The following is a 27,883-nucleotide window of genomic DNA, read 5'->3' on the forward strand; positions in this document are numbered from 1 at the left end:
TAAGCAGTTTAACCCGTCAACTCCCAGGTGTGACGTCACCCATAAGCGTTCTGGCTCAAATCTGAGCCGTGGGATCTGACAGGTTGTCAACAGGGAATTGGAACTGTTGTGAAACTAATGAAGTAATGACAACATAAGTCCAATTATTAGACTATTAGACTAGGTGTCGATATGTGTCAGACCTTTCATGAAGTGTCTAAGATCTAGAGGTCACATAATGAGCAATTGTTTAGATTATATATCTATTGTTGAAGCTCATTATTATAAATGTTTTTTATACTATGTAGGTGCATACATATACAAAATACACTTAATTAGTCTTGATACCATTACCTATATGCAGTTATAATCAAATGAAACTAGCTCCTTAGTACTTACCTCAGAAAGCTGGGTAATACTAGAATTATTTCTTTAGCCGATAAGGACAAATACAAACTTAAACAACAGATAAAGTCCTTTATATATTGGTCGCATTGTTATTAGTTTTAATGAACTTTGCTCATATAAATGGGTTGTTGTACCTATAGCTACAAGTTTGGCCAATGAATATGGTTATGTGTGTATTTAAAGAGCTGAATAGATAAAAGTACCTATACTGAATTTCGTATATTGATGGCTAATTAAAATAAAGGTTTATAAATATATATTTTTTGCAGATATTTAATTACAGTAACACTTACACCCGTGTGGAAATTATTAAATGAGCCTAATAGAATGCATTAGGTACATTAATTTTGTTCAGGTTATGGTGGTCTTGTTTATGTTTAAAGACCCTCTTTTCCGGTTTACCACACTGAGATACATCTGAGAGAAGACAACACAGCTATCGCAATTATTTATAAACCGGTGAAATGAAATACAGTATTTTTATGTCTAGGAACATTAGCAGTGGTGTGAAAAGAGACATTACAATATTCTACTTAAATGCTATATGTGCTTCAAGTGTCATAAGCTGATTGAGAGAAAATAATGTAAGATTTCAGATTTAACGAAAATTAAATTTGAAATTTCTTACAACATTTTGGAAATCCATATACCTACCGAGTTATTGGATATTATACAAATATCCTGGTGAAGTAACCCAGATGTTTTTTCTACATAAGTACTTAGATGCTTTTGCAAAAAATATTTTATCTATGTTTTCCTTCCAACTGAAACGAAATCTAAGGTATTAAAATTTAGGAAAAGTAGAAGGCATCAAGGCACGGTCATTGTAACTACTCAGTTTACGAAATATTTATATGCATACCTATGTACTTACATATAATTGTATAGATTTGCGCCCCAGCTCTCATATATAAAAGCATATTTTATTAACTGGTTTCAAGTTTCAACAGCGTTTTATCCTGGTTACCCTAGTGTTATCCAGGAAGTGCCATCAGCCATCACTGAAGGAGAAGAGGAAGAGGAGAAAGGAGTACAGTACAGTGTAATCCCTTGCGCCCTACACCGTCAAGCACACACACACACACACACTTGAAATACTGGTGTATGTTATGTAAAAATAATTACATTAATTATTTTATGGCATCTGTTTCAGAAGTGCTTGCCGTTTTAATAGCATTACTTATGTAATGAGGGAGCTAGGTATAGATGTGTAAATAATTGTAAATCTGCTCTTGTGCTTTTATTGGAGAATAGGCTCTCCTCAAATGATAGAATTGAACACTTTATGAAGAACGTTTTTTCGATTACACAAAACTCAACCTTAAAGTGTGACCTAGTACCCTTAATCGGTCTTAAATTATTGATTAACAATGTCACCAACTAATGAAAATTATTCATTACAGTATTAAGAAAAAGTAAGAAATTACTTTATCACTTTTATTAGCTGTTGTGATTGTACACAACGTGCAAAACCCTGTCCTTGATAAAACATCAAACTTTACTGTTATTCTGATTGATAAATTTCAGCAACCCATGCTATCCATAGCATTATTTTTTTCAGGGAAAACACTAATTTTAAATTGAATGAGGTGTAAAACATTGATTACCTATATATAAATAATGAACAATAATATTCGTGATGGTAGTTATTAACTTGTTAGTGATTATTTATTGCCCTCAAAATCATGAAAAAATCACTTCCCAAACGATTTGTAGAGGGATTAAGTCAATTCTTAAAAGATTTATTTTTATTTTCACCACCTATTTAACCTGTTATGTGTTGGTGTCAACCGTAAATCGTTTAGGAGTTAATATTAGTGGAAGAAAAACATCAAGGTGGAGTGATTCTTGTACTTAATGATATTTCTCAATTTCATAATCATGGTTCCATCCAATAATTTTGGTAAATTCTTACTATGATAAATGAGAAAATAAGTGTTACTTAAAGGTGTAACCAGCAACACACTGCCAAGAGTTGCTTATACTTAGTTGTTGTATTCGCCAATAATTGCATCTCATGCTATCCTTTGATTTCTTTGATATTCCTATAATAATTAAGTTTTTATGTGGTATTTGGTGGTATAAATGAAAATACTTACCTATTACTAAATAAGGATCAAATTATTTTTGTTTCAACTATCTATATACTATACGATAGACAGTTTGATGAAATGATATCACTAGATCTCTAAATAATGTTGTAAACTAAATATACATACCTACCTATATTTTGGAAATAGTTACAGATAACTAAAAAGGTACCCAATTTAAAATGAAATAATAAATCATTGTTAATCAACGATTTCATTGTTATAATACAAAGCCAAAACAAACTTTGAATACTTATCTCTAAACATCTACATAGTTATATATCATTGAAGAAGTTTGTGCAGCGTAATAATAATTGGAAATTAAACGAACTTACCTGTAAGTGAAGTTCATTTCAATTATATTAGCTGCACAAACTTCGAAATGATAACCCATCCCACCCAGTACCCACGTTGTCCTGAGACAACCAGGGATTCGTGTACCTATAATCCCTGTCAAAGTTATGGTAATATTGGCTTTGCTGAATTGGGGGCCAAGTTGTTCCATCTATTGGCATATTCACTGCCAGCGTGAGCTACAAGCATAGCGGATACTATATGTTTTTTCCGCTTTGTAGCGATAAGTACCTAAGAATAGAGAACCCTAGCGGGCTACTGGCAGTGAAAGTGTTATGTCTTGGCTTGTTACTCTAAACTAAATGACATTGACAGTTGACAGCGCGGGAACCGTTCAACGTAGGAGTTACGTTCATAAATCAGATACATATTTTTAATTTTGGCTTTGCCTCTCTGTAACATTCATGGAATAGGCTAAAATGATAAGCGCGTACTACATAGTTATATATCATTTCGAAGTTTGTGCAGCTAATATAATTGAAATGAACTTCACTTACAGGTAAGTTCGTTTAATTTCCAATTATGTGCGGTTTGTTTCTCTTGAATGCGTTTTTTTTTGGAATGGAGGCATTGACTTGACTTAAACAGACACAGACCAATTGTTTTGGTATTCTTGAGCAGTGTTTTTGCTGCTATTATATTATTATTTGTGACTGTATAAATTGACAGATAAATATGTATTACAAAGAAGCAACTTAGTCATTATTTCAGAATCTTTATTAGCACATCTTGCTGCGTTTAGCACGACTTGGTCATAACCAATAAAGGTCATAGTCGTGTGTGCTAGACGTGCTAGTTTATTAGGTTACTTGCTATAAATAACGTCTTGTAAAACTTGTGAAATAATTTTATCACACACGTAACAATTTTGATTGAAAATTGCTTTTGTTAATTTACATTAGCTTTTTCCTCGTGAATCCCGTAAATTCTTCATACAATAAAGTTTTCCTGTTGTAACCTAGATATAGGTCAAGCCAAGAGGCGTTTACGAGGACGTTATTTTTTTAAAGTCTGCGACGGAGTCGAGTACAGCGTCAATCGATAGTTCCCACCGCGCATGCTCCTCGCTCTGGGCCTTAGGCGTCCTAGCGCTATGTTCCGTTTACAGGCTTTCTACTCCAGCCATACTCCACCTAGCCAATGTAACTGGGACCTAGGGGCTCATATTATAAAGCTAAAATTTACATGTTTACGAGTCAAAGCGGCAGCACTAACGAAAATACCCCTCGATATTGGTCAAGCGCGTGTCACTAGTTGTTTTACACCTGTAAACTTGTAGCTTTATAAAATGGGGTACTCATTCGGGGCTACTTATCGTAGTTCTTAGGTACTTATGGCCTAAATAGGCGTCCCGTAGCTGTGTTACGTACTTTGTACAAAGTACCTAGGCTGTACAAATAATATTTTAAACTTTCGCGTTTTGAACACATATTAACTCACATTTATGGACGGTAAGAACAAAACAACAAACAAATAGGTACCTAATAAGTTAATAACATAAATTTACAGACCCGTCTTTAGACCCGAATTATAGACCCGTCTATAAAAGCGAGTTAATATGTACAAACAATGTTTGCAAAGATCCTGTTCACTGGTTTGCCTAAGTTTTCCTCTCATGCGAATACCGGGCATGAACCGGATTTGACAACCACATAGTTAAAGCCTCGACTTCGGCTAAGTGGGAGCCCACCATGTCACTTTTAATAATAAAATAAAGATGCTTACGATGTTATCCTACTATCCTTGTAAGCAATTTGATATTATTATAGAATAGAGATGATCTAACTAACATATACGTTCTATAGTCTACCTACACTGTTAAGAGGTTGCTGTTGTGTTAACGCATTAAGGCCTTGGTCTTCGGTTGATGCCGTACGCTGCGTGCTTAGGGGGCAAGCATAGAAATTCCAAGATCGATCCGCCTCTCTTTTATCCTAATGGAGAATGAAACCAAAAAAAACACGGGCAAACCCTTTGTCATTAGAAAAAAGCGAGAAATTCAAATTTTCTATGAATGTACAACCCTTCGCGCCTGCATTTTTGAAAATTTCCTTTCTACTGACGAAAATGGCTTGCTAAACTGGGGCCTACCGCGAAAACCGAAATTCGCAAATTGTGGGGATCTTTCTCTTTTACTCTCATTAAGACGTAATTAGAGTGACAGAGAAATATGCTCGCAATTGACCAACTTCGTTTTTCGCGGTTATAGCCCTGTAGACGATCTCTGATTTCGCATGTCACGGATCCCATCACGCCGCCCGTGCCCGGTGTGTATCGACAATATGAGTTTCATGTCGCCAACTCCGTATCAGTATCCGGCGGGTGTCAAAACATCGATATTACTTGCCAACTGTCTATTCCTGCACCTTATTCCACCGACTTAAAGCTTATAGTCAGTAGTGTGTGTCTTGATAGTGTTAGCTTCCGGGCAGCACACAAAGCGACCGTCTTCAGCGGGGCTCGATTACTGATCATGTGTCGAATTGGCAGGAAATATCGGAAACATGATGCGTGCAAAAGCTACTAATGTACTGTGATAAAAATATCATGTTTTAAGTCGACGTGTCCAATAATAGGGGTTGTAATTTCATCTTTGTATGTTCCAAAATGTTATTAAGACATATTCAGAATGTTTGTTCGCCTCTTTCACTATTTTCCGTGTCATATTAAGCTTTTACAAGGCACAAATATTGCAAGGTAGAAATGCCGCCCTACCTACACCCTTTTGTATTTTTTCTTATGCAGAATTGAGAGACTGTGGTGTCAATGATGCTGAATAGGCTACATGACTAATTTTCATTTATGGTATCAATCGATCGAGTTTGTTTTTAGGATCAAATGTCTATATGGGACCCATTGCATTAAAGCAATACAAAAGTCAGAAATTATAGTCAAAGTCTGACAGTCGCACTTCACTCGCGAAACGCTCTGAACAAAAGGACAAGTGAACGTGACGTCAAGGTCCCTGAGATCCCATCTTGTAGTATGGACTGTATGGACAAAAAGAAGAAAATTGCGTTTTTGTCCGTGAAATATTGCGTTTATGTATATAGTTGCTGTACAATATTTTTTTGGATAAAATGTAAGGAATCAAATGGTACCCTTACTTTTATCGTTTTTGGAAGTTAAAAAAAAAACTTAAATTTTGAAACTTTCAGGTCCTGTATTTTTGTAACATTTCCGTATTTTATTTTAATATCCACATTATTGTGATAAATTGCTAATTTACTATCTATTTTACTAGATTTTGTTATAGTATTCAACATGTGTCATCATCCCTATTGCGTTTTTTTTTTATTTGCTCCATTACAGGATTGCAGCTTCTTCGCCAATCTATATTGTGCGATCCGATTTGTAAAATGGGACGCTTAGTTATTCTCTTCACATGCATGTAAAACATAAAAATGTTATCAAAGTTATTTATTACGTTCGTTACGTGACTTTGTTACTAAGTATTACCCGATTTATGCTCAAAGAGACGAGTCATATCGAGCAGCGATCTTACGCGGGGCGAATACTTGCTACATGTTTTATTTAAGGGACATGTCCCAGTGGCACGTCTTATCGAGCTTTGACATGGGCAAAACGTGCAAGTAATATTACAAATGAAAATAAATATTACTCTATGAATGTCACATATCACTTTGAAGAAACAGGCAGACGGCAGTCAAACACGTCAGAAAACAGTAATATTAATTTCTGAATTCTTGTTATAAACATACACGAAATAGGACCAATATTTATATAAATATTTAGCGATCAGAAATTTCTCACAATGCACAATGTAAACTACCTACAACATCTATTCCTGATCGATGGAAACCTAAGACGGGATTTACAAATGGACTATCGATTATGTCAATCCATTACGGCTTAATGGAGAGTCCATTAGGTTCGGTTGTGGACAAGTTTATTATTTGCTCGTGGCAAATTCAGTACGAGTAGATACACTATTCGGGTGGGGTTGGAGTTTGAACTCGTGTTTCAGAACATAGTTTATTCCTAAATATGGACTCCAAAGGTTTTTACAAAATTACGACGCAAATCCAGTGTATTTGCCCAACAAGTCGTTTCGTGCGACCAACAAGAACGCCTTGGCGCCGCAGTGCGGCTGCTTGGTTGATCCAGCTAATTGGACTGCATTCGGCCCTTTGATAAATCCAAAATAGAGCTGTTGAAAGATGGGATTGACAAACGTGCCTAACACGAGTTTCGATCCCTCGTGTCATGTCCCTTATCGTGTCAACAAGCAAGTGTCAGCCCGCTTTGCTTTAAGTTGCCCGGGGTCCGCTTGGACAACTTTATCGTAAAAATTGTTTACGAAATCGATTACCACCCGAGCATGGACCAAGAATATTACGGACGGACTGTCACCTAAGACAAACTGTGACACTGCAATGGCGGACGGTTTGAATGTGTGCGTGTAGATGAGTGTTACCATGTAACACAAATTCTCCCCTAATGGTGAAACAATTATTTTTAATATCGTCCTTGTTTTCAAATAAAAAAATTAGGACAGTTTTACGTTAGACAATAAAAAAGGTGTGTACGTATCTGATTTTATAGGTCTTGAAAATGCGCAATATTGCACAATTACTTTGTGCAAACATTAAATCAGTTCAATCAGTCAGTAATGAAATCAGTTCGTCATGTTTTTTTTATTTATACATTTAACTTGAAACATATCTGGTTTTCAACAAAAAAATTATAATACATAACAAACAAACGTTAAGTATCGCTCCTTAGTGTCGGGAAATTACCATACCGACCTAGTTTGAAATGCACAATCAATAATTTAACCATTCACCTAAATGATCTCTTAATACATAATGATTTAATAAGAAGGGTATCAATTACCCTACTTTCGGGAAATTACCCTATTCATGTTACTGGTCACACTCCTGTTTTGAAGTTTGATAATTTATAAACAACAAATTATCGTGATTTTACGTACTAATTGATAAACTTAAGTATGAAAAGTTATTCCGTGACTTTTTTTCTTTCGATCGGTACAATTCTAGCAGGATTTAACTACGCATGCCCGCATATTTTATATTTTTCTTCGACATGTTTACTTCAATGATGTTTCGATTTGTCTGACGGCAAACTGGTGGATGTGGGCTGTCAATGTGTGTGTGTTACGCGTAAATACTTAGAAACTGGCGGATGTTGGAATCACAGTTGTGTTGTAAGCGAAACTCTGTCCGTAATATTATAGGTTCATGCACCCGAGTCTGACCCTGAGAAAACTGAGGTCTTAGATATTTGATTACCTGAATGTCTATTGCCTTCGCGAATGCCCGTAACCAATGAAATCCCTCAAAAGCAAGTTAAACTTGATTACATTAGATGCTCGTAATCTTTGGTCTTGACTGTAAAGCCGATATTCGTATAAATGATTTACTCTAAAACTGTCTCAGCTTCGAGAGTTTCAAAAACACGTCAATAATAATCTTAAAGCAGCACAAGCTTAAATCCATACTAATTGTAGGTATTATAAATGTGAAAGTCTGTCTGTTACCTCATCACGTGTCAACCGCTGAACCGATTTAGTGGAAATTTGGTATACATGCACTTTGAGTTCCGGGAAAGGACATAGGATACTTTTTATTCCACAATTTACCCCTCAAGGGGGTGGAAATTTGTATGGGGAATCAATAACCGCTGAACTGATTTAGATGAAACTTGTTATGCGGATAGTTTGAGCTGTTGGGAGGGATATAGAATGGTTTTTATTCCCGAAATTATCCCATAAGGGTTTAAAAAATGGGGTGGAAATTTATAGAGTGCACCAATTTGGGGATGAAAAGAAGGATGAATAAAAAACAGATTTATTTGAAAAGTAAGGTACCCAAATTACTTATTCCACGCAGACGTAGTCGCGGGCAAAAGCTAGTAAGAAATGTAGCTGGATTATCTACGCAAACACACATTGAAAATAGTCTTCTGTTCATGTTCACCACGTGACCCATGACGTCACATATTCACGTATCTCGCCTGTATATGTTTTGTCACCTGCAATTGACTTTCCGTGTGACGTGCCACCTACAATGGCATACATTATAATTTCTCTGCTATAACATTTGTTCAGCTGACACGCGTCGTGTGTAAACACCGTAACGTAGATTCATAACAATGATACAAGGCTTATTTTCTGTATATAATAATTATCTAAACACGATTTTGTCAAGGCCATAGTGTTTAATTAGATTTTTTTAACACCCTTAATATACAGGGCCATGTTATACAAAGTTGACCACACCACTTTTTAATTTGGATTTTTTAAGTTGGGTATTTATTATCAAGAGCTCTTAAAATCCTTATAAAAATTACGGGTTGCGTTAGCATTTTTCATAGACTGCAAGGAAATGGACGGTACGAAAATTTTATGGAATCTTAGAACACACCTTCTGTAAGGATCGAAAATGTTCGTGATGAATTGAAAAACTTTCCTAAAAAGAGCCTACATTTTTACACGACTGCCCAAACAAAAAGAGTGTATTGTTTTCAGCGTTCATGTTTGTATGTACATATATATTTATTTATTGATGGCTACTATTTATAAGTACTATTATATACTAACGGCAAGTTACTAGTTGCGCCACAGTTGGAACAATTCTCGCATTCGCCATAAAACGCGTGAATTTCCTGCATATCAAAACGCATGCACTTTAAACAGTGCGCCGCCCAATCACAAGCCTCCCACCAAGGCTGCCGCGCGATAGCGACGTTTGACAGCACTTTTTAATTTAAACAACCGCTTGCTACTCACAAGTACGGCTATACCACCTTTGTATTGTTTTTAACTGCTTTTTTAATCCTTCCTGGATTTAAACTTGAGAAATCTGGCCGTTAAAAATGGTTTCAGATGGTCTACATATTCTACATGAAGGTGATATAGCCGGTAGTGTATAGCCTTCGGTAGCTAATAAATCAACTTGCACTTTTATTTTACTTACTTTAAAAGTATATGACTTGCTAGCTACGGGAGACTAGTTTTTGGTTGTAATCCGAATCGCCGTGTTGACGTCAGTAGTGACATTATCAGATTATATGGAAGCTCCATTCATTATCAGGTCTGTCAACATTTGCTTACACCTACTTCTGGCTTTGTGCAGATTTTTGCTTGCGTCAACGTTTATGTAGTTGCCACCAAAACGTTTATCTGGATTAATCATATTTTTAGTATCAGTCGTTGCCATGGTTACGGTTAGTTGTCCAGGGGAACAAGAACTCTTTAAATCCTGATGTTATGGTAGGTATAGCATTTTTGTGTTTGTTATAAGCCATTTCCATAACTGACAAAAATGCAGACAGATTCTTTCCGCATTTATATTTGTGGTTTATCAGCGGTTTACAATAAATAGTCACGATATATGTTATATTTATAACTCGCACGATGAAATTAAACTAGAACGTAGATAACGTAATCTAATAGTAAGTACAAAGGATGGATGCAGGCAGTGACCCAATGACTGTCAAGTGTCATGTCACAAACAAGCTCACCGAATGATATTAAAGTGATTGTTTATAGATTAGGTATATGTATCGTTTGTGTCTTTGTACCCTGTAAGGAGAGTATAAACATTCTACACTATTTTGTAGGGCTTATTCTGCTCACAACTATTCTGCTGAAATTATCTATTTCTGCAAGCGTAAAGGCTTCGTCATACAGGCGCGTTTTCCGGGCGGGACGTGAGCGTTTTATATGTATAAGCGGCGCGCCCCGCCCTACACGCCTGTGTGACGTGACGAAGCATTAAGGGCTCATTTAGACGGTGCGAGAACTCGCATGCGAGTTTCATTACATTGCGTTTCCTATTTGATCGGTCGGCTGAATTGTTGTAACCTCAATGGTCCGCAATGTACCTAAATCGCATGCGAGTTTGTGCGCCGTCTAAATGAGCCCAAAATGTCAACTGTTTTCACCTGGGTAGTAGGTAGTAGGTACACTAGGTATAGTCGGCATCAAAAATAACGGATCAGACATGTCAAAAGTATAATATCTACGAATAAATCTAGTAGTCACTAATAAATTAACAAAATGAGATGTCTTTTAATTTCATTACTTACTCTCGACTATGTGAATTGATCTTAGCAAAATGTTTCGTTTACACTTTGCGGCAACATTTCGGACAGTAAATGACACATACGAATGCTCTGCGGAGAGCTCAGTAATGATTTCTCGCTATCTCTTATCAGAAATATAGGACTATCAGCAGGGATTTACATTTGGCTCTATCATAAGTAGACTCTTATTAAGTATGTTTGTCCGTAGGTCACCACCACTATTTTTTAAGTTATTATGATATGAAACAGAAATGTTCTAGTTCCAGTTCATTATTTGAGAGTTTTGTATAATGTTCGTTTTTCATTTGTTACAGAGACATCAGTACAGTGCGAGGAGAGCGGTCGGTGCGGCGCGACGAGGAGAGCGGCCGGCTGCCGTCGAGCGTGCATGACTCACACAACACTTAGCACTACTGCTCGCAGGTACAGTTAGTGTCCGACCCGCACCTGTGACTGTCGCGCGACAGAGACAGCAGTACAGTGCGAGGAGACCGGTCGGTGCGGCGCGACGAGGAGAGCGGCCGGCTGCCGTCGAGCGTGCATGACTCACACAACACTTAGCACTACTGCTCGCAGGTACAGTTAGTGTCCGACCCGCACCTGTGACTGTCGCGCGACAGAGACAGCAGTACAGTGCGAGGAGACCGGTCGGTGCGGCGCGACGAGGAGAGCGGCCGGCTGCCGTCGAGCGTGCATGACTCACACAACACTTAGCACTACTGCTCGCAGGTACAGTTACTGTCCGACCCGCACCTGTGACTGTCGCGCGACAGAGACAGCAGTACAGTGCGAGGAGAGCGGTCGGTGCGGCGCGACGAGGAGAGCGGCCGGCTGCCGTCGAGCGTGCATGACTCACACAACAATTAGCACTACTGCTCGCAGGTACAGTTACTGTCCGACCCGCACCTGTGACTGTCGCGCGACAGAGACAGCAGTACAGTGCGAGGAGAGCGGTCGGTGCGGCGCGACGAGAAGAGCGGCCGGCTGCCGTCGAGCGTGCATGACTCACACAACACTTAGCACTACTGCTCGCAGGTACAGTTACTGTCCGACCCGCACCTGTGACTGTCGCGCGACAGAGACAGCAGTACAGTGCGAGGAGAGCGGTCGGTGCGGCGCGACGAGGAGAGCGGCCGGCTGCCGTCGAGCGTGCATGACTCACACAACACTTAGCACTACTGCTCGCAGGTACAGTTACTGTCCGACCCGCACCTGTTACTGTCGCGCGACAGAGACAGCAGTACAGTGCGAGGAGAGCGGTCGGTGCGGCGCGTCGAGGAGAGCGGCCGGCTGCCGTCGAGCGTGCATGACTCACACAACACTTAGCACTACTGCTCGCAGGTACAGTTACTGTCCGACCCGCACCTGTGACTGTTGCGCGACAGAGACAGCAGTACAGTGCGAGGAGAGCGGTCGGTGCGGCGCGACGAGGAGAGCGGCCGGCTGCCGTCGAGCGTGCATGACTCACACAACACTTAGCACTACTGCTCGCAGGTACAGTTACTGTCCGACCCGCACCTGTGACTGTCGCGCGACAGCGACAGCAGTACAGTGCGAGGAGAGCGGTCGGTGCGGCGCGACGAGGAGAGCGGCCGGCTGCCGTCGAGCGTGCATGACTCACACAACACTTAGCACTACTGCTCGCAGGTACAATTACTGTCCGACCCGCAACTGTGACTGTCGCGCGACAGAGACAGCAGTACAGTGCGAGGAGAGTGGTCGGTGCTATCCTCCACTATCCATCGAACTAAAAAACTGACAGAAATTGGTTGCGATAAAACGCAAAACAGTCTATGCGTAGCTCCCAGTCTCGGGTTGCATAACCGTCGAAGAGGTTGGTAGAGCCATGGGTGTTGGCTAGCTCGCATCCATCCAACTAACTCAGTGTTACCAGATAAGAATGACACCTTATTAATAGGCATTTAAGGTTATATCATTTTAGCATGTTAAAACTGCCAAAGTATGTTTTTAATTTATCTGGTGCTTATCCAAGTAGGTATATGGACCCCCATTACCCCAATAACTAAAAGGATAAATTAAATGTCCAGACAAAAGCTCGTCAAAAACTCGCTTGTTGATCCATTGTCACATCATATCAGACGCCACCCCCCGACCTTCGCCCGGTCGCCGGGCGTCCAGTAGCCGTTGGAAGCACCGTTGGTGCGTGTTCTGTTTCAGAAGATCAAAATTTTGCAGTAACCGCCATCGGAAACTGCTGCCGCTGCGGCAGACGTGACTGCAGCCCGCTGTCGCGCGCGCGCCACATGCCCCGCTAGCACTCCCGGCCCGGAACAAGGTATGTCACATACTTAATGTACACAATCCATTTTTAAACTTACTTTTAGGCCAACGGTCGGCAAATCGCAGTTTGCCACTCGCATATGCTGCTCTTTGTACGAACAATTACGGCTCTTTGAGATAAACTGGTGATATCTCTAGCAATGGGCCCGTTTTTAGGGTTCCGCAGCCAAATGGCCAAAAAACGGAACCCTTATAGATTCGTCATGTCTGACTGTCTGTCTGTCTGTCTGTCCGTCTGTCTGTCCGTCCGTATGTCACAGCCACTTTTCTCCGAAACTATAAGAACTATATTGTTGAAACTTGGTAAGTAGATGTATTCTGTGAACCGCATTAAGATTTTCACACAAAAATAGAAAAAAAACAATAAATTTTTGGGGTTCCCCATACTTCGAACTGAAACTCAAATTTTTTTTTTCATCAAACCCATACGTGTGGGGTATCATATGGACAGGTCTTCAAAAATGATATTGAGGTTTCTAATATCATTTTTTTCTAAACTGAATAGTTTGCGCGAGAGACACTTCCAAAGTGGTAAAATGTGTGTCCCCCCCCCCTGTAACTTCTAAAATAAGAGAATGATAAAACTAAAAAAAATATATGATGTACATTACCATGCAAACTTCCACCGAAAATTGGTTTGAACGAGATCTAGTAAGTAGTTTTTTTTTTATACGTCATAAATCGCCTAAATACGGAACCCTTCATGGGCGAGTCCGACTCGCACTTGGCCGCTTTTATTAAACTTACTTTTAGGCCAACAGTCGGCAAATCGCAGTTTGCCACTCGCATATGCTGCTCTTTGTACGAACAATTACGGCTCTTTGAGATAAACTGGTGATATCTCTAGCAAATGGGCCCGTTTTTAGGGTTCCGTAGCCAAATGGCAAAAAACGGAACCCTTATAGATTCGTCATGTCTGTCTGTCTGTCCGTCTGTCTGTCCGTCCGTATGTCACAGCCACTTTTCTCCGAAACTATAAGAACTATACTGTTGAAACTTGGTAAGTAGATGTATTCTGTGAACCGCATTAAGATTTTCACACAAAAATAGAAAAAAAACAATAAATTTTTGGGGTTCCCCATACTTCGAACTGATACTCAAAATTTTTTTTTTCATCAAACCCATACGTGTGGGGTATCTATGGATAGGTCTTCAAAAATGATATTGAGGTTTCTAATATCATTTTTTTCTAAACTGAATAGTTTGCGCGAGAGACACTTCCAAAGTGGTAAAATGTGTGTCCCCCCCCCCCTGTAACTTCTAAAATAAGAGAATGATAAAACTAAAAAAAATATATGATGTACATTACCATGTAAACTTCAACCGAAAATTGGTTTGAACGAGATCTAGCATGTAGTTTTTTTTTAATACGTCATAAATCGCCTAAATACGGAACCCTTCATGGGCGAGTCCGACTCGCACTTGGCCGCTTTTTGCTGACTACTACGATGTCAAAGCAGTAAGCCTAGATACATGGGGAAACACTGATGGCCCAATCAGGGAGAGCGTACAACGACGACAAAAATTGGCAAATGTGCATTATTTATAGTGTGACAAATCAATTTGTTAATAGAAAAAGGCATTCTATTGAAAATTTATGTGAGACATGCTTTCACGACTTACATTAAAAATGCAGCGTTAAAAATGACACCAGCATAGAAATTACATTCTTTGTTGGATTCCAAACTTTGATTAGGATACTGAAGAAAATTAAAGATATGAATTGACGCTGACTTACACTTTTGTCCGTTTCAGAAGCAGTGGGTACAGCCCGGTTTAGTTAGTTAGTTGTATTGATAAGCATCAACCATGGGTTCCCTCAACGTGAACCGCAATGTCGCCGACGCCTTCTACCGCTACAAGATGCCGCGGATCTGCGCCAAGGTCGAGGGCAAGGGCAACGGCATCAAGACCGTCATCGTCAACATGCCCGAGGTAGCCAAGGCTCTTGGCCGGCCAGCTACATGTGAGTTTCACTACCCTCGTTGTCCTATAATATATATATGCCAAGGTCAAGGGCACAAAATCAAGGTCATGGTCAACATGCCCTTGATCGCCAAGGCTCCTTGATGCCAGCTACATGTGAGTTTCTTTGCCGCCGTTTTACTATAATATGCTAACATCAAGGTCATGGTCAACATGCCCGAGGTCGCCAAGGCTCGTGGTCGGCCAGCTACATGTGTGTTTCTTTGCCCTCGTTGTACTATAATATATATGCCAAAGTCAAGGGCACGACATCAAACTCATGGTCAACATGCCCAAGGTCGCCATAGCACTCTGTCGCCCCGCTATGAGACTACCCTCATTGTCACTACAAGATGCCAAGGTCGAGGGCGACGGCGTCAAGGTCATCATAACCATATCCCAAAGAAGACGTCTTAAAATTGTTCAAGAGAAGAAAGAAAAAAGGATAAGGGAAGAGAAACGTAAAAAAATATAAAGCTTACAAATAACAATATGTATGTTGGCCCACGGGGTAATCGTCATGAGGGTTGTAGGTTCGACGGGAATTATAACGAGAGTAGTCAAATTTCAGCGAACCGTTCTTGTGAGGAAGAAGTTCAGCCTCTCGAGCTGACGGTTCGAAAATGATAATCGATTACTCATTGAATATAGAAATACAACTAAGCGCCGCATGTGGTTCCTAAATCGCCTCTGCCTTGATACGGGTTAAGAAAACTCTCGTCAGTTGACGGAGCCAAAGACCCATCATTTTAGTGTTGAGTCGCTCACTCGTGAGGCACCTCATTTGTACCACTCATTTTGTTAATTTGTCGCAGTACTTCGTACCGCAAAAATGTCTTACTTCACTCCTCTATTCATTCACACACGTCAAATTTCAAAAAACTCTTATCCGTTCAAATTCACTCGCGAGCCTCGCGACCCTCAAAACTCATACACTCCTCACAACTCGCAAGAGAATCACTGGATCGCGCGAGGCGCTAGGTGCTCGCGTGCGTAAAGGAAGTGATGAATACATAAATATGTATATACATAAAAAAAATGTCGCTGTTGGAATTAATGGAATAGTCGACGCTGAAAATATGCTAGTACCTCACTTCATTTGAAGTAAGACATTGTAACACCTCATTTTAGAAAATGAGGTACTCTTACAAACTCATTTTAAATTGATGTCCTACCCATCACTACATCATTTAGGTTGCATTGTAGATTTACATTTTCGTAGGAAATAAGTTTTTTTCTATTATAGACCCGACGAAATACTTCGGGTGCGAGCTGGGCGCGCAGACGCAGTTCGACTACAAGAACGAGCGCTTCATCGTCAACGGGTCCCACGACTCGGCCAAGCTGCAGGACCTGCTGGACGGGTACGTCACTCAAATATTACTAACAAACGGTATTTTAATAATAACATGTTAGATATGAACCAAATCTATGTACCAAATTTTATTAGAATATAGCTTATAGTTTTCGAGTAATATGTCTGTGACAAACGGACAGACAGGCGGACATGATGAATCTATAAGGGTTCCGTTTTTGCCATTTTGACTACTGGAACCGAAAAATGAAAACTTCAATCCGACACACCCTGGCGTTGGTGACGTTTGGGATTCGGACGTCCCTTTTTGAGCGCCAGCTGTAACAAATACAGAACATTTGGGACAATAAGTAAAAAATTAAGTAAATTTTCTCAAACATGCACTGAAATGTCGTCGCTCCGGGCGTTATATCAGGCTTCGAAGTATCACGTTTAGGGCGGAGCAACTCCAGAGAACTGTAAAGGAATTTCATACGAAATTGAAGGCCTAGGCCGGGAAGTAATTTTTTTTTTAAATTCTAATGTAAACATGGGGTCTGTGTCCATGAACAGGCTAAACAGCCGAATTATATTTTTTTTAATATTTTAGTGAATAAATGGTTATCGGACCAAAATATCCGTGTTAACGCCTGTTATACACGAATGTACTGATATTAAGAATACGAATCTGTATGATTCAATGTGTTGATGAATACATTTAAAATCTTGTCTATACGTAAGTTACCAGAGACCATAGACAATATTTAAAATCCTCTGCATTTATTTTATTTATTGAAATTGAGATTCTTATTATCAGGTTGTGTATAATGGCCCTAATAGGGTCTATTCGAACACTACACACGCGAAATACGGACGACTTCCGTAAAAAAAAAGTCATTATGGCAGGATTGGAAGGAAAATTAAAAACTTTTGTCGTGTAGCTATTTGTGGTTGATATTTATAATTTGTTTTTTTGAGTGGTGATTTTTTTTATTTCATTGCATATGTTTGAGAAAAGCACTATACATGCCTAGCCGTGAAAAGGTCTTGCCGACTTCGTATCACTATCCGGCCTCCCTACGGTCGGCCGTCTATACCTACTCACCCGGCAAGCCCTTCTTTTCCGGCGTCTGCAGTAATGTACTATTAAATTTACCTACAATAAATATTTCTGTTTTTGATTCGAAATAATGGTCTAAAGTAGCGGTCGGCAACCTTTTAGCAGCCAAGGGCCACATAGGAGTTAACGAAGTTGACGCGGGCCGCACTTTGTTAATATTTATGACTTTATCAAACATTGTCGTTTGTCAATATTACATACAAAATAGCCAGGGAGGCTCGCGGGTCGCGAGTGACATGTTCACAGGTTGCCGACCGCTGGTCTAAAGTAAGGATGCATGACGAAATTTCGACATTAATTGGTAGAAATTCGTATCAGAAGTGAAGCATGTGTTCGTATCAGGTTCATCCGCAAGTTCGTCCTGTGCCCCGAGTGCGACAACCCGGAGACGGAGCTGATCGTGTCCACCAAGCGGAACACCATCTCGCAGGGCTGCAAGGCGTGCGGCTACCACGGCACCCTGGACTTCTCCCACAAGCTCAACACCTTCATACTCAAGAACCCGCCCACCAAGGACCCCAGCACTGAGGTATTGTAACTTGGAGTTGAGGAACACCATCTCGCAGGGCTGCAAGGCGTGCGGCTACCACGGCACCCTGGACTTCTCCCACAAGCTCAACACCTTCATACTCAAGAACCCGCCCACCAAGGACCCCAGCACTGAGGTATTGTAACTTGGAGTTGAGGAACACCATCTCGCAGGGCTGCAAGGCGTGCGGCTACCACGGCACCCTGGACTTCTCACACAAGCTCAACACCTTCATACTCAAGAACCCGCCCACCAAGGACCCCAGCACTGAGGTATTGTAACTTGGAGTTGAGGAACACCATCTCGCAGGGCTGCAAGGCGTGCGGCTACCACGGCACCCTGGACTTCTCACACAAGCTCAACACCTTCATACTCAAGAACCCGCCCACCAAGGACCCCAGCACTGAGGTATTGTAACTTGGAGTTGAGGAACACCATCTCGCAGGGCTGCAAGGCGTGCGGCTACCACGGCACCCTGGACTTCTCCCACAAGCTCAACACCTTCATACTCAAGAACCCGCCCACCAAGGACCCCAGCACTGAGGTATTGTAACTTGGAGTTGAGGAACACCATCTCGCAGGGCTGCAAGGCGTGCGGCTACCACGGCACCCTGGACTTCTCCCACAAGCTCAACACCTTCATACTCAAGAACCCGCCCACCAAGGACCCCAGCACTGAGGTATTGTAACTTGGAGTTGAGGAACACCATCTCGCAGGGCTGCAAGGCGTGCGGCTACCACGGCACCCTGGACTTCTCCCACAAGCTCAACACCTTCATACTCAAGAACCCGCCCACCAAGGACCCCAGCACTGAGGTATTGTAACTTGGAGTTGAGGAACACCATCTCGCAGGGCTGCAAGGCGTGCGGCTACCACGGCACCCTGGACTTCTCCCACAAGCTCAACACCTTCATACTCAAGAACCCGCCCACCAAGGACCCCAGCACTGAGGTATTGTAACTTGGAGTTGAGGAACACCATCTCGCAGGGCTGCAAGGCGTGCGGCTACCACGGCACCCTGGACTTCTCACACAAGCTCAACACCTTCATACTCAAGAACCCGCCCACCAAGGACCCCAGCACTGAGGTATTGTAACTTGGAGTTGAGGAACACCATCTCGCAGGGCTGCAAGGCGTGCGGCTACCACGGCACCCTGGACTTCTCCCACAAGCTCAACACCTTCATACTCAAGAACCCGCCCACCAAGGACCCCAGCACTGAGGTATTGTAACTTGGAGTTGAGGAACACCATCTCGCAGGGCTGCAAGGCGTGCGGCTACCACGGCACCCTGGACTTCTCCCACAAGCTCAACACCTTCATACTCAAGAACCCGCCCACCAAGGACCCCAGCACTGAGGTATTGTAACTTGGAGTTGAGGAACACCATCTCGCAGGGCTGCAAGGCGTGCGGCTACCACGGCACCCTGGACTTCTCACACAAGCTCAACACCTTCATACTCAAGAACCCGCCCACCAAGGACCCCAGCACTGAGGTATTGTAACTTGGAGTTGAGGAACACCATCTCGCAGGGCTGCAAGGCGTGCGGCTACCACGGCACCCTGGACTTCTCACACAAGCTCAACACCTTCATACTCAAGAACCCGCCCACCAAGGACCCCAGCACTGAGGTATTGTAACTTGGAGTTGAGGAACACCATCTCGCAGGGCTGCAAGGCGTGCGGCTACCACGGCACCCTGGACTTCTCACACAAGCTCAACACCTTCATACTCAAAAACCCGCCCACCAAGGACCCCAGCACTGAGGTATTGTAACTCACTTAGTACATATACATAATAATTAGTATCTTTACCAAGATACATTACCCGATACATTTTTTCTTTTCGTTTGGTGTTCGTCGATGTGTTAGGGCAGGGCATCCTCCTAAGGCCAGGCCATACAAACGAATCCTCCATGCCACTTAAATTTGAATTATCACTTATTCTAGGAAATAGAGTTGATTTTGTGTCGATTGAAAATTGAACGAAACAAAGCAAAAGCGACTGTTCCAATTGAACATGGTTTAAATTACATCTAACTGAATAGATAGATAGATTTTTATTGGTATTAATCATACATATCAATAGGTACTATAGGTAGGACATTGGGCTAGGAGGCTATGATCTCTAGCTCGTCAGTGCGTTGTCGTAACAGCACGAATCTTACCCTCTTATTCATATAACTATACGAGTCTCTTAGTTGTTATATTCCTTTCTTACATTAATAGCTGATTGAGGCTTGTAGCGCGTTTATGAATAGCGCCATTAGACACTCCGTGTGACTTGTAATAATGTGTGTGTGTCTGTGTTGGGGCAGGGCTCGTCGCTGACGGAGGGCAACCGCGGCAAGCGGTCCAAGCGCTCCGGGCCCGGCGCCGCCAACGGCAACCACGACGCCGACAACAACGACGCCAAGCCGGTGAGTGCACCGAGTACAGTCAGCAGCACAAGTTGTGTGTGTCTGTGTTGGGGCAGGGCTCGTCGCTGACGGAGGGCAACCGCGGCAAGCGGTCCAAGCGCTCCGGGCCCGGCGCCGCCAACGGCAACCACGACGCCGACAACAACGACGCCAAGCCGGTGAGTGCACCGAGTACAGTCAGCAGCACAAGTTGTGTGTGTCTGTGTTGGGGCAGGGCTCGTCGCTGACGGAGGGCAACCGTGGCAAGCGGTCCAAGCGCTCCGGGCCCGGCGCCGCCAACGGCAACCACGACGCCGACAACAACGACGCCAAGCCGGTGAGTGCACCGAGTACAGTCAGCTGCACAAGTTGTGTGTGTCTGTGTTGGGGCAGGGCTCGTCGCTGACGGAGGGCAACCGTGGCAAGCGGTCCAAGCGCTCCGGGCCCGGCGCCGCCAACGGGAACCACGACGCCGACAACAACGACGCCAAGCCGGTGAGTGCACCGAGTACAGTCAGCAGCACAAGTTGTGTGTGTCTGTGTTGGGGCAGGGCTCGTCGCTGACGGAGGGCAACCGTGGCAAGCGGTCCAAGCGCTCCGGGCCCGGCGCCGCCAACGGCAACCACGACGCCGACAACAACGACGCCAAGCCGGTGAGTGCACCGAGTACAGTCAGCAGCACAAGTTGTGTGTGTCTGTGTTGGGGCAGGGCTCGTCGCTGACGGAGGGCAACCGTGGCAAGCGGTCCAAGCGCTCCGGGCCCGGCGCCGCCAACGGCAACCACGACGCCGACAACAACGACGCCAAGCCGGTGAGTGCACCGAGTACAGTCAGCAGCACAAGTTGTGTGTGTCTGTGTTGGGGCAGGGCTCGTCGCTGACGGAGGGCAACCGTGGCAAGCGGTCCAAGCGCTCCGGGCCCGGCGCCGCCAACGGGAACCACGACGCCGACAACAACGACGCTAAGCCGGTGAGTGCACCGAGTACAGTCAGCAGCACAAGTTGTGTGTGTCTGTGTTGGGGCAGGGCTCGTCGCTGACGGAGGGCAACCGTGGCAAGCGGTCCAAGCGCTCCGGGCCCGGCGCCGCCAACGGGAACCACGACGCCGACAACAACGACGCTAAGCCGGTGAGTGCACCGAGTACAGTCAGCAGCACAAGTTGCCAAGCGGGCGAGGTGTTCAACATTACCTTGACACGCTCGTATTCTCTTAACAATAAAGTCGCGTCAAAATATGACACCTCGCCCGCTTAGCTACTTCTGCTGCTGACTGTACCAGGGAAATTTCCACTTCTCGAACAACGACAAGTATAAAGAAAGCTTATTGGCTATGCTTAACCCTTTACCCGCCAGAGTCTGATATATAAGACATTACATATCCAGCTCATTTCGCCACAGTCTGATAAATAAGACAAAGATCTGATTTGGTTTTTACAGAACATTTATAACTCCCGTAACTATGCCAACCTTACTCTGCGTGGTACAATTACTGTCGGTGGCGACACGAGCACGCTCGATCAAAAATTGCTGGCGGTGTAAAGGTTAAGAGTCGCACAAACTCAAGCTCTCATTTTAAAACGATAGTCATGATTTTTGACATGAACATTCTAGTAACATACCTATATCTTTGTCTGGTACTAGTTTTCGTTGCTAGGAATTCTAATACAAAGAAATCGCAAGTAGAAGTTTTACATATAAAAGTTTTTGCTCTATTTTCTTTGTCTATATATTTTTTGGTTTAACAGCAGGATTATAAAGGTTGCCATGTGAGGATCTACCATGGAACAATAAAGGAGTCTCATTTCAATAGTAAATAATTTATTTTCTAACAATCATACAAACATTAGGTACATTAAAATGAACTAAATTAAAACTAAACTTAACAAGGCCATAACTTAGACAACTCATTATAACATTACAGGAAAGCGAGACGCCAGCCACCCCCGTGGCGCCGACGCCCAAGAGCAAGCGGGAGCACAAGCACAAGCACGATGATGATGATGACGACGGCACCTGGACCGTCGACGTGAGCGACGCGGCCGTGCGGGCCCGCATGCAAGGTACACCCCCGTCTCACTCGCACCACACCAGCACGAGCAGGACAGAAGGAAAGCGAGACGCCAGCCACCCCCGTGGCGCCGACGCCCAAGAGCAAGCGGGAGCACAAGCACAAGCACGATGATGATGATGACGACGGCACCTGGACCGTCGACGTGAGCGACGCGGCCGTGCGGGCCCGCATGCAAGGTACACCCCCGTCTCACTCGCACCACACCAGCACGAGCAGGACAGAAGGAAAGCGAGACGCCAGCCACCCCCGTGGCGCCGACGCCCAAGAGCAAGCGGGAGCACAAGCACAAGCACGATGATGATGATGACGACGGCACCTGGACCGTCGACGTGAGCGACGCGGCCGTGCGGGCCCGCATGCAAGGTACACCCCCGTCTCACTCGCACCACACCAGCACGAGCAGGACAGAAGGAAAGCGAGACGCCAGCCACCCCCGTGGCGCCGACGCCCAAGAGCAAGCGGGAGCACAAGCACAAGCACGATGATGATGATGACGACGGCACCTGGACCGTCGACGTGAGCGACGCGGCCGTGCGGGCCCGCATGCAAGGTACACCCCCGTCTCACTCGCACCACACCAGCACGAGCAGGACAGACTTTAGTAATGAGGGTGTACGAGCCTGCGTGCGAGGTACACCCGTCTCACTGACACTACATCAGCACGAGCAGGACAGACGTCATCGACGCGGCCGTACGGGCCCGCATGCAAGGTAGGGCCGTTTCACTTACACTACACCAGCACGAGCAGGACAGACAAGGCGACGTCATGCAAGGCACATCCGTCTCACTCACATAACTCACATTACGCCCATCTCCATGAGTCACTAGCCAGCATGAGCTGGATAGATGGTGACAATGAGCCCTCATGCAAGGTACAGTAGGTACACTACACTCGTCTCACTCACACCACCAGCATGATCAGGACAGATGGCAGCAATGGAACAACGGTGTACGAGCTCGCATGTAAGGTACATCCGTCTCACTCACACACTACTCGTCTCACTATCGCGCGCGCATGCATGACAATTTATTAATATACTAAAATGTGTTTTCAGATTTAACGGAGGGCGCCAAGTCGATGACCCTAAGCGAGGACAGCGAGAAGAACGAGAAGCAGCGCATGGACCTGTTCTACGCGTACCTCAAGCAGAAGGCCGCGGCCGGAGACGTGACCTCCACCAAGGCCTGCACCGACCTGCTGCACGAGGCCGAACGGTCAGTATTGCGTGTGCTCCGATACTAGAGTCAGACGGACCTGTTCTACGCGTACCTCAAGCAGAAGGCCGCGGCCGGAGACGTGACCTCCACCAAGGCCTGCACCGACCTGCTGCACGAGGCCGAACGGTCAGTATTGCGTGTGCTCCGATACTAGAGTCAGACGGACCTGTTCTACGCGTACCTCAAGCAGAAGGCCGCGGCCGGAGACGTGACCTCCACCAAGGCCTGCACCGACCTGCTGCACGAGGCCGAACGGTCAGTATTGCGTGTGCTCCGATACTAGAGTCAGACGGACCTGTTCTACGCGTACCTCAAGCAGAAGGCCGCGGCCGGAGACGTGACCTCCACCAAGGCCTGCACCGACCTGCTGCACGAGGCCGAACGGTCAGTATTGCGTGTGCTCCGATACTAGAGTCAGACGGACCTGTTCTACGCGTACCTCAAGCAGAAGGCCGCGGCCGGAGACGTGACCTCCACCAAGGCCTGCACCGACCTGCTGCACGAGGCCGAACGGTCAGTATTGCGTGTGCTCCGATACTAGAGTCAGACGGACCTGTTCTACGCGTACCTCAAGCAGAAGGCCGCGGCCGGAGACGTGACCTCCACCAAGGCCTGCACCGACCTGCTGCACGAGGCCGAACGGTCAGTATTGCGTGTGGGACACCCACAGGAACGAGAGCCAGACGGACCCGTTCTACGTGTACTTCAAGCAGAAGGCCGCGGCCGGAGACGTGACCTCCACCAAGGCCTGCACCGACCTGCTGCACGAGGCCGAACGGTCAGTATTGTGTGTGGTACACCTACAGGAATGAGAGCCAGACGGACCCGTTCTACGTGTACCTCAAGCAGAAGGCCGCGGCTATTATTCAACGAATATATTAATAAAATTAAAGTTTTGCTAGTTAACAAATAACAGGATGGTACTGGTTATATATATGGTTTCGAGCGGGTGATGGGAGTAGAAGTCAAACACCTTATGTGTGCTAGTATAAGAACATTCTGCACGTTTATTCTCTAAATGCCTATTGTTTTATACACGTTAGGTTGCGCTGACACAAGCAATATGCGTTTATGTCGCAGTAAACCAAAGCGTTGCTGCTAAACACTAAAAGTGGACATTTACCACATCACAATGCCTTCCATAACTGTCTCGTTTCCATTGCAGGTTGGAGGTGAAGTCTAAGGCTGTGCTGGTGCTGTTCGAGGTGCTGGTGCGCCCGGCGGCGCTGGCGGGCGACGTGCGGCGGCACCGCGCGCTGCTGCTGCGCTTCACGCGCGGCGACGCGCGCGCGCAGCGGGCCGCGCTCGCTGCCGTCGACGTGCTGTGCGCGCTCAACCCCGCCCTGGTGCCCAAGGTGGCCGGCGCGCTCAAGGTACACACACACACCCCGGCAGCTTGTTGTTCTGTCCCGGCAGCCAGGGCACAATATACAGGGTGGTCCAAACCTTGACGTCCAAAAATTTTTTTGTAGATTCCTCGCGTCGTGTGCTATCAGAATATACCCCATGTATGTTAGCCGATTTTTCGTAGTTTTCGAGTTATGATCTTTTAAACTTTTAACTTTTCTTATGTAATTCCGGGGTTCCCATACAAAGTGGCTAAAGAATAACTGCATTCCCGTTGCCAGGGAGGTGTTGGGATTATACTGAGTAAGTTTTACTATGGGACCAACCCCGAAATCGCGAAAAAAAAATTTGGCTATTTCATACATTTTGACTGATGGTCCATTTTCTATGGAAGGGTAATTTTTTTTTCGCGATTTCGGAGTTGGTCCCATAGTAAAAGTTGCTCAGTATAATCCCAACACCTCCCTGGCAACGGGAATGCAGTTATTTTTAGCCACTCTATATGGGAACCCCGGAATTTCATAAGAAAAGTTAAAAGTTTAAAAGATCATAACTCGAAAACTACGAAAAATCGGCTAACATACATGGGGTATATTCTGATAGCCCACGACATGAGGAATCTAAAAAAAATTTTTGGACGTCAAGGTTTGGACCCTGTATATAAACACAGTTTCACCACATTTCAAGTGTTCACGAATAGTTTAGGAATTTTCCGCGCATAACAATATATTGAAAGCGTATTACGAGCGCTGGTTTATGTTGACAGCTGCTGTACGACCTGGACATCGTGGAGGAGAAGGCGATCGTGGAGTGGTTCAGCAAGCCGTCGCGCAAGGCGCTCAGCAAGGAGGTGGCGGGCGAGGTGCGGCGCCGCGCGCAGCCCTTCCTCGACTGGCTGCAGCACGCCGAGGAGGACTCCGACGACGACGAGGAGGCAGAGCTCGAGGTGAGGCGGCTCGAGTTGTTGGATTACACCTGACGAATACAGGGGCGAGTCAGGCCTAGGGTTGAAAAAACCCGGAAAAATTCCCGTTTTTTAGGGTTCCGTACCCAAAGGGTAAAAACGGGACCCTATTACTAAGACTCCGCTGTCCGTCCGTCTGTCACCAGGCTGTATCTCACGAACCGTGATAGCTAGACAGTTGAAATTTTCACAGATGATGTATTTCTGTTGCCGCTATAACAACAAATACTAAAAACAGAATAAAATAAAGATTTAAGTAGGGCTCCCATACAACAAATGTGATTTTTGACCGAAGTTAAGCAACGTCGGGCGGGGTCAGTACTTGGATGGGTGACCGTTTGTTTGCTTGTTTTGCTCTATTTTTTGTTGATGGTGCGGAACCCTCCGTGCGCGAGTCCGACTCGCACTTGGCCGGTTTTTTATTTTTTAAGTCATGTTTTTTTATGTTATTCGAAAAAAAACAACGTCACTTAGTTTATACATTATTCCGAAAAAAAAAATCGGAAATAAACGCACTTGGAAAAGAACTTGTGAATTTTTCGATTTATATTTAATCCATAGAGGTAACTACACCTGCTTAGTCGTGTGTTTTGTTATATAAATGCTGGCTGGCGATCGTTTGTGAAAATGTCTATTGACTTTAACGCTGTGGTTATAGTTTAAAAGTTTCGTTTCCTTCCCAATAAAACTGAAAAATACGGAAAAAACGAAAATTTCAAAACGTCCTGAAAAAAACGATTTGATTTTTTCGAGAATTTTCAACCCTAGTCAGGCCGCAGACTGGACGCACGAAGCGGCAGCGCGGGGCGTAGATGTCGTCGTAAACAGATTTATTAAGTCGCGTCGTCCGGCGTCGAGCGGCACGATCAAAAGAATGAGGGCCTACCGCGAACCACGTTGGACGTGTTGCCTCTCTGTCGCACTTGTAAATTCGTACGTAAGTGTGACAGGGAGGCAACACGTCGAACGTGGTTCGCGGTAAGGCCTCTGTTTAGGACGACAGTCGACACCCGCTTGCCGCTCGCGTGCTCCGCCGCAGTCGCAGTGCTGCCGCCGAGGTTAGCCCGGCTGCTCGCGCGACTACGTGACCGAGGCGGACACTCGCACTCTGTCCCCTGTCATTTTACTACACCGAGGGCAGCTGTAGTCCGCGCCGCCGGGTCTCGGACGGAGCTGCGGTTACTGCGTAGGTTGCGGACACAAAAAACGCCGGTTCGATCCCGGACCCTGGCCCCGTATGTGTGTTCTTTCGTATGTGACATCTTCTGAAATTTCTCTACGGGATGATCGCCCCCCGGCCGACATATTTATCCTATAATCAATACCGATCCGTTTATCAATTATTATGCGCGACCCTCGTTAATACCGTCGTGTACGTTTGCAGATCGAGTACAATGACCGCGCCGCGGCGACGCCGATGAAGGCGCAGGCCGCCGCCGCCGCCGCCGCCGCCGCCGCCGCCGCCGCCAAGCCGCAGCCGCGCGACGACGACGACAACAACGACCTCGACATCGACGCCATCTAACATGCACACCCACACACGCACGCGAGCGCGCCGTCGGTCGGTGAACAACTATATTACTGCAGCCTCTAGGGTTGCCAGGCGGAAGGCATTCGAAAGGCGAGATACAAATATGATCAGGCAATCTCGAGTATCCCATGAAACCTTATGTCGACATTAGGGTTGCCAGATCGAAAGGCGCTATTATCGGGAAAAAATACAAATTTTTCGGGATTTTGGGCCTTAAGTCGGGAACCATTCAACCAATGAACCA

At 44.8% G+C, this 27,883-nt stretch overlaps 2 protein-coding genes across 2 annotated transcripts in view; both read left to right on the forward strand.

Annotated features, from left to right (window-relative positions):
* Positions 1 to 27,883, forward strand: part of LOC134653549 (poly(A) RNA polymerase, mitochondrial-like) — a 194,438-nt gene that overhangs the window by 56,585 nt on the left and 109,970 nt on the right. The window lies entirely within an intron of this gene.
* LOC134653522 (eukaryotic translation initiation factor 5) lies at positions 12,405 to 27,633 on the forward strand. Its single transcript, XM_063508896.1, has 12 exons — positions 12,405 to 12,548; positions 13,080 to 13,197; positions 14,958 to 15,168; positions 16,414 to 16,531; positions 17,924 to 18,115; positions 18,240 to 18,246; positions 20,429 to 20,530; positions 22,430 to 22,568; positions 23,635 to 23,794; positions 24,963 to 25,170; positions 25,911 to 26,090; positions 27,493 to 27,633. The coding sequence occupies exons 3-12, from the start codon at positions 15,012 to 15,014 to the stop codon at positions 27,631 to 27,633; spliced, it is 1,404 nt and encodes a 467-aa protein (XP_063364966.1). The 5' UTR covers positions 12,405 to 12,548; positions 13,080 to 13,197; positions 14,958 to 15,011.

The sequence above is a fragment of the Cydia amplana genome, chromosome 13 (assembly GCF_948474715.1).
Source record: "Cydia amplana chromosome 13, ilCydAmpl1.1, whole genome shotgun sequence".
In the NCBI taxonomy this organism is placed as follows: Eukaryota; Metazoa; Arthropoda; class Insecta; order Lepidoptera; family Tortricidae; genus Cydia; species Cydia amplana.

Excerpts from the sequence above, each read along its gene's own strand:
- LOC134653522 (XM_063508896.1), top strand. The coding sequence starts at position 15,012 with ATGGGTTCCCTCAACGTGAACCGCAATGTCGCCGACGCCTTCTACCGC. Across the intron at positions 22,569-23,634 it reads CGTGCGGGCCCGCATGCAAG|ATTTAACGGAGGGCGCCAAG; the intron begins GTACACCCCCGT and ends ATGTGTTTTCAG. Across the intron at positions 25,171-25,910 it reads AGGTGGCCGGCGCGCTCAAG|CTGCTGTACGACCTGGACAT; the intron begins GTACACACACAC and ends TTATGTTGACAG.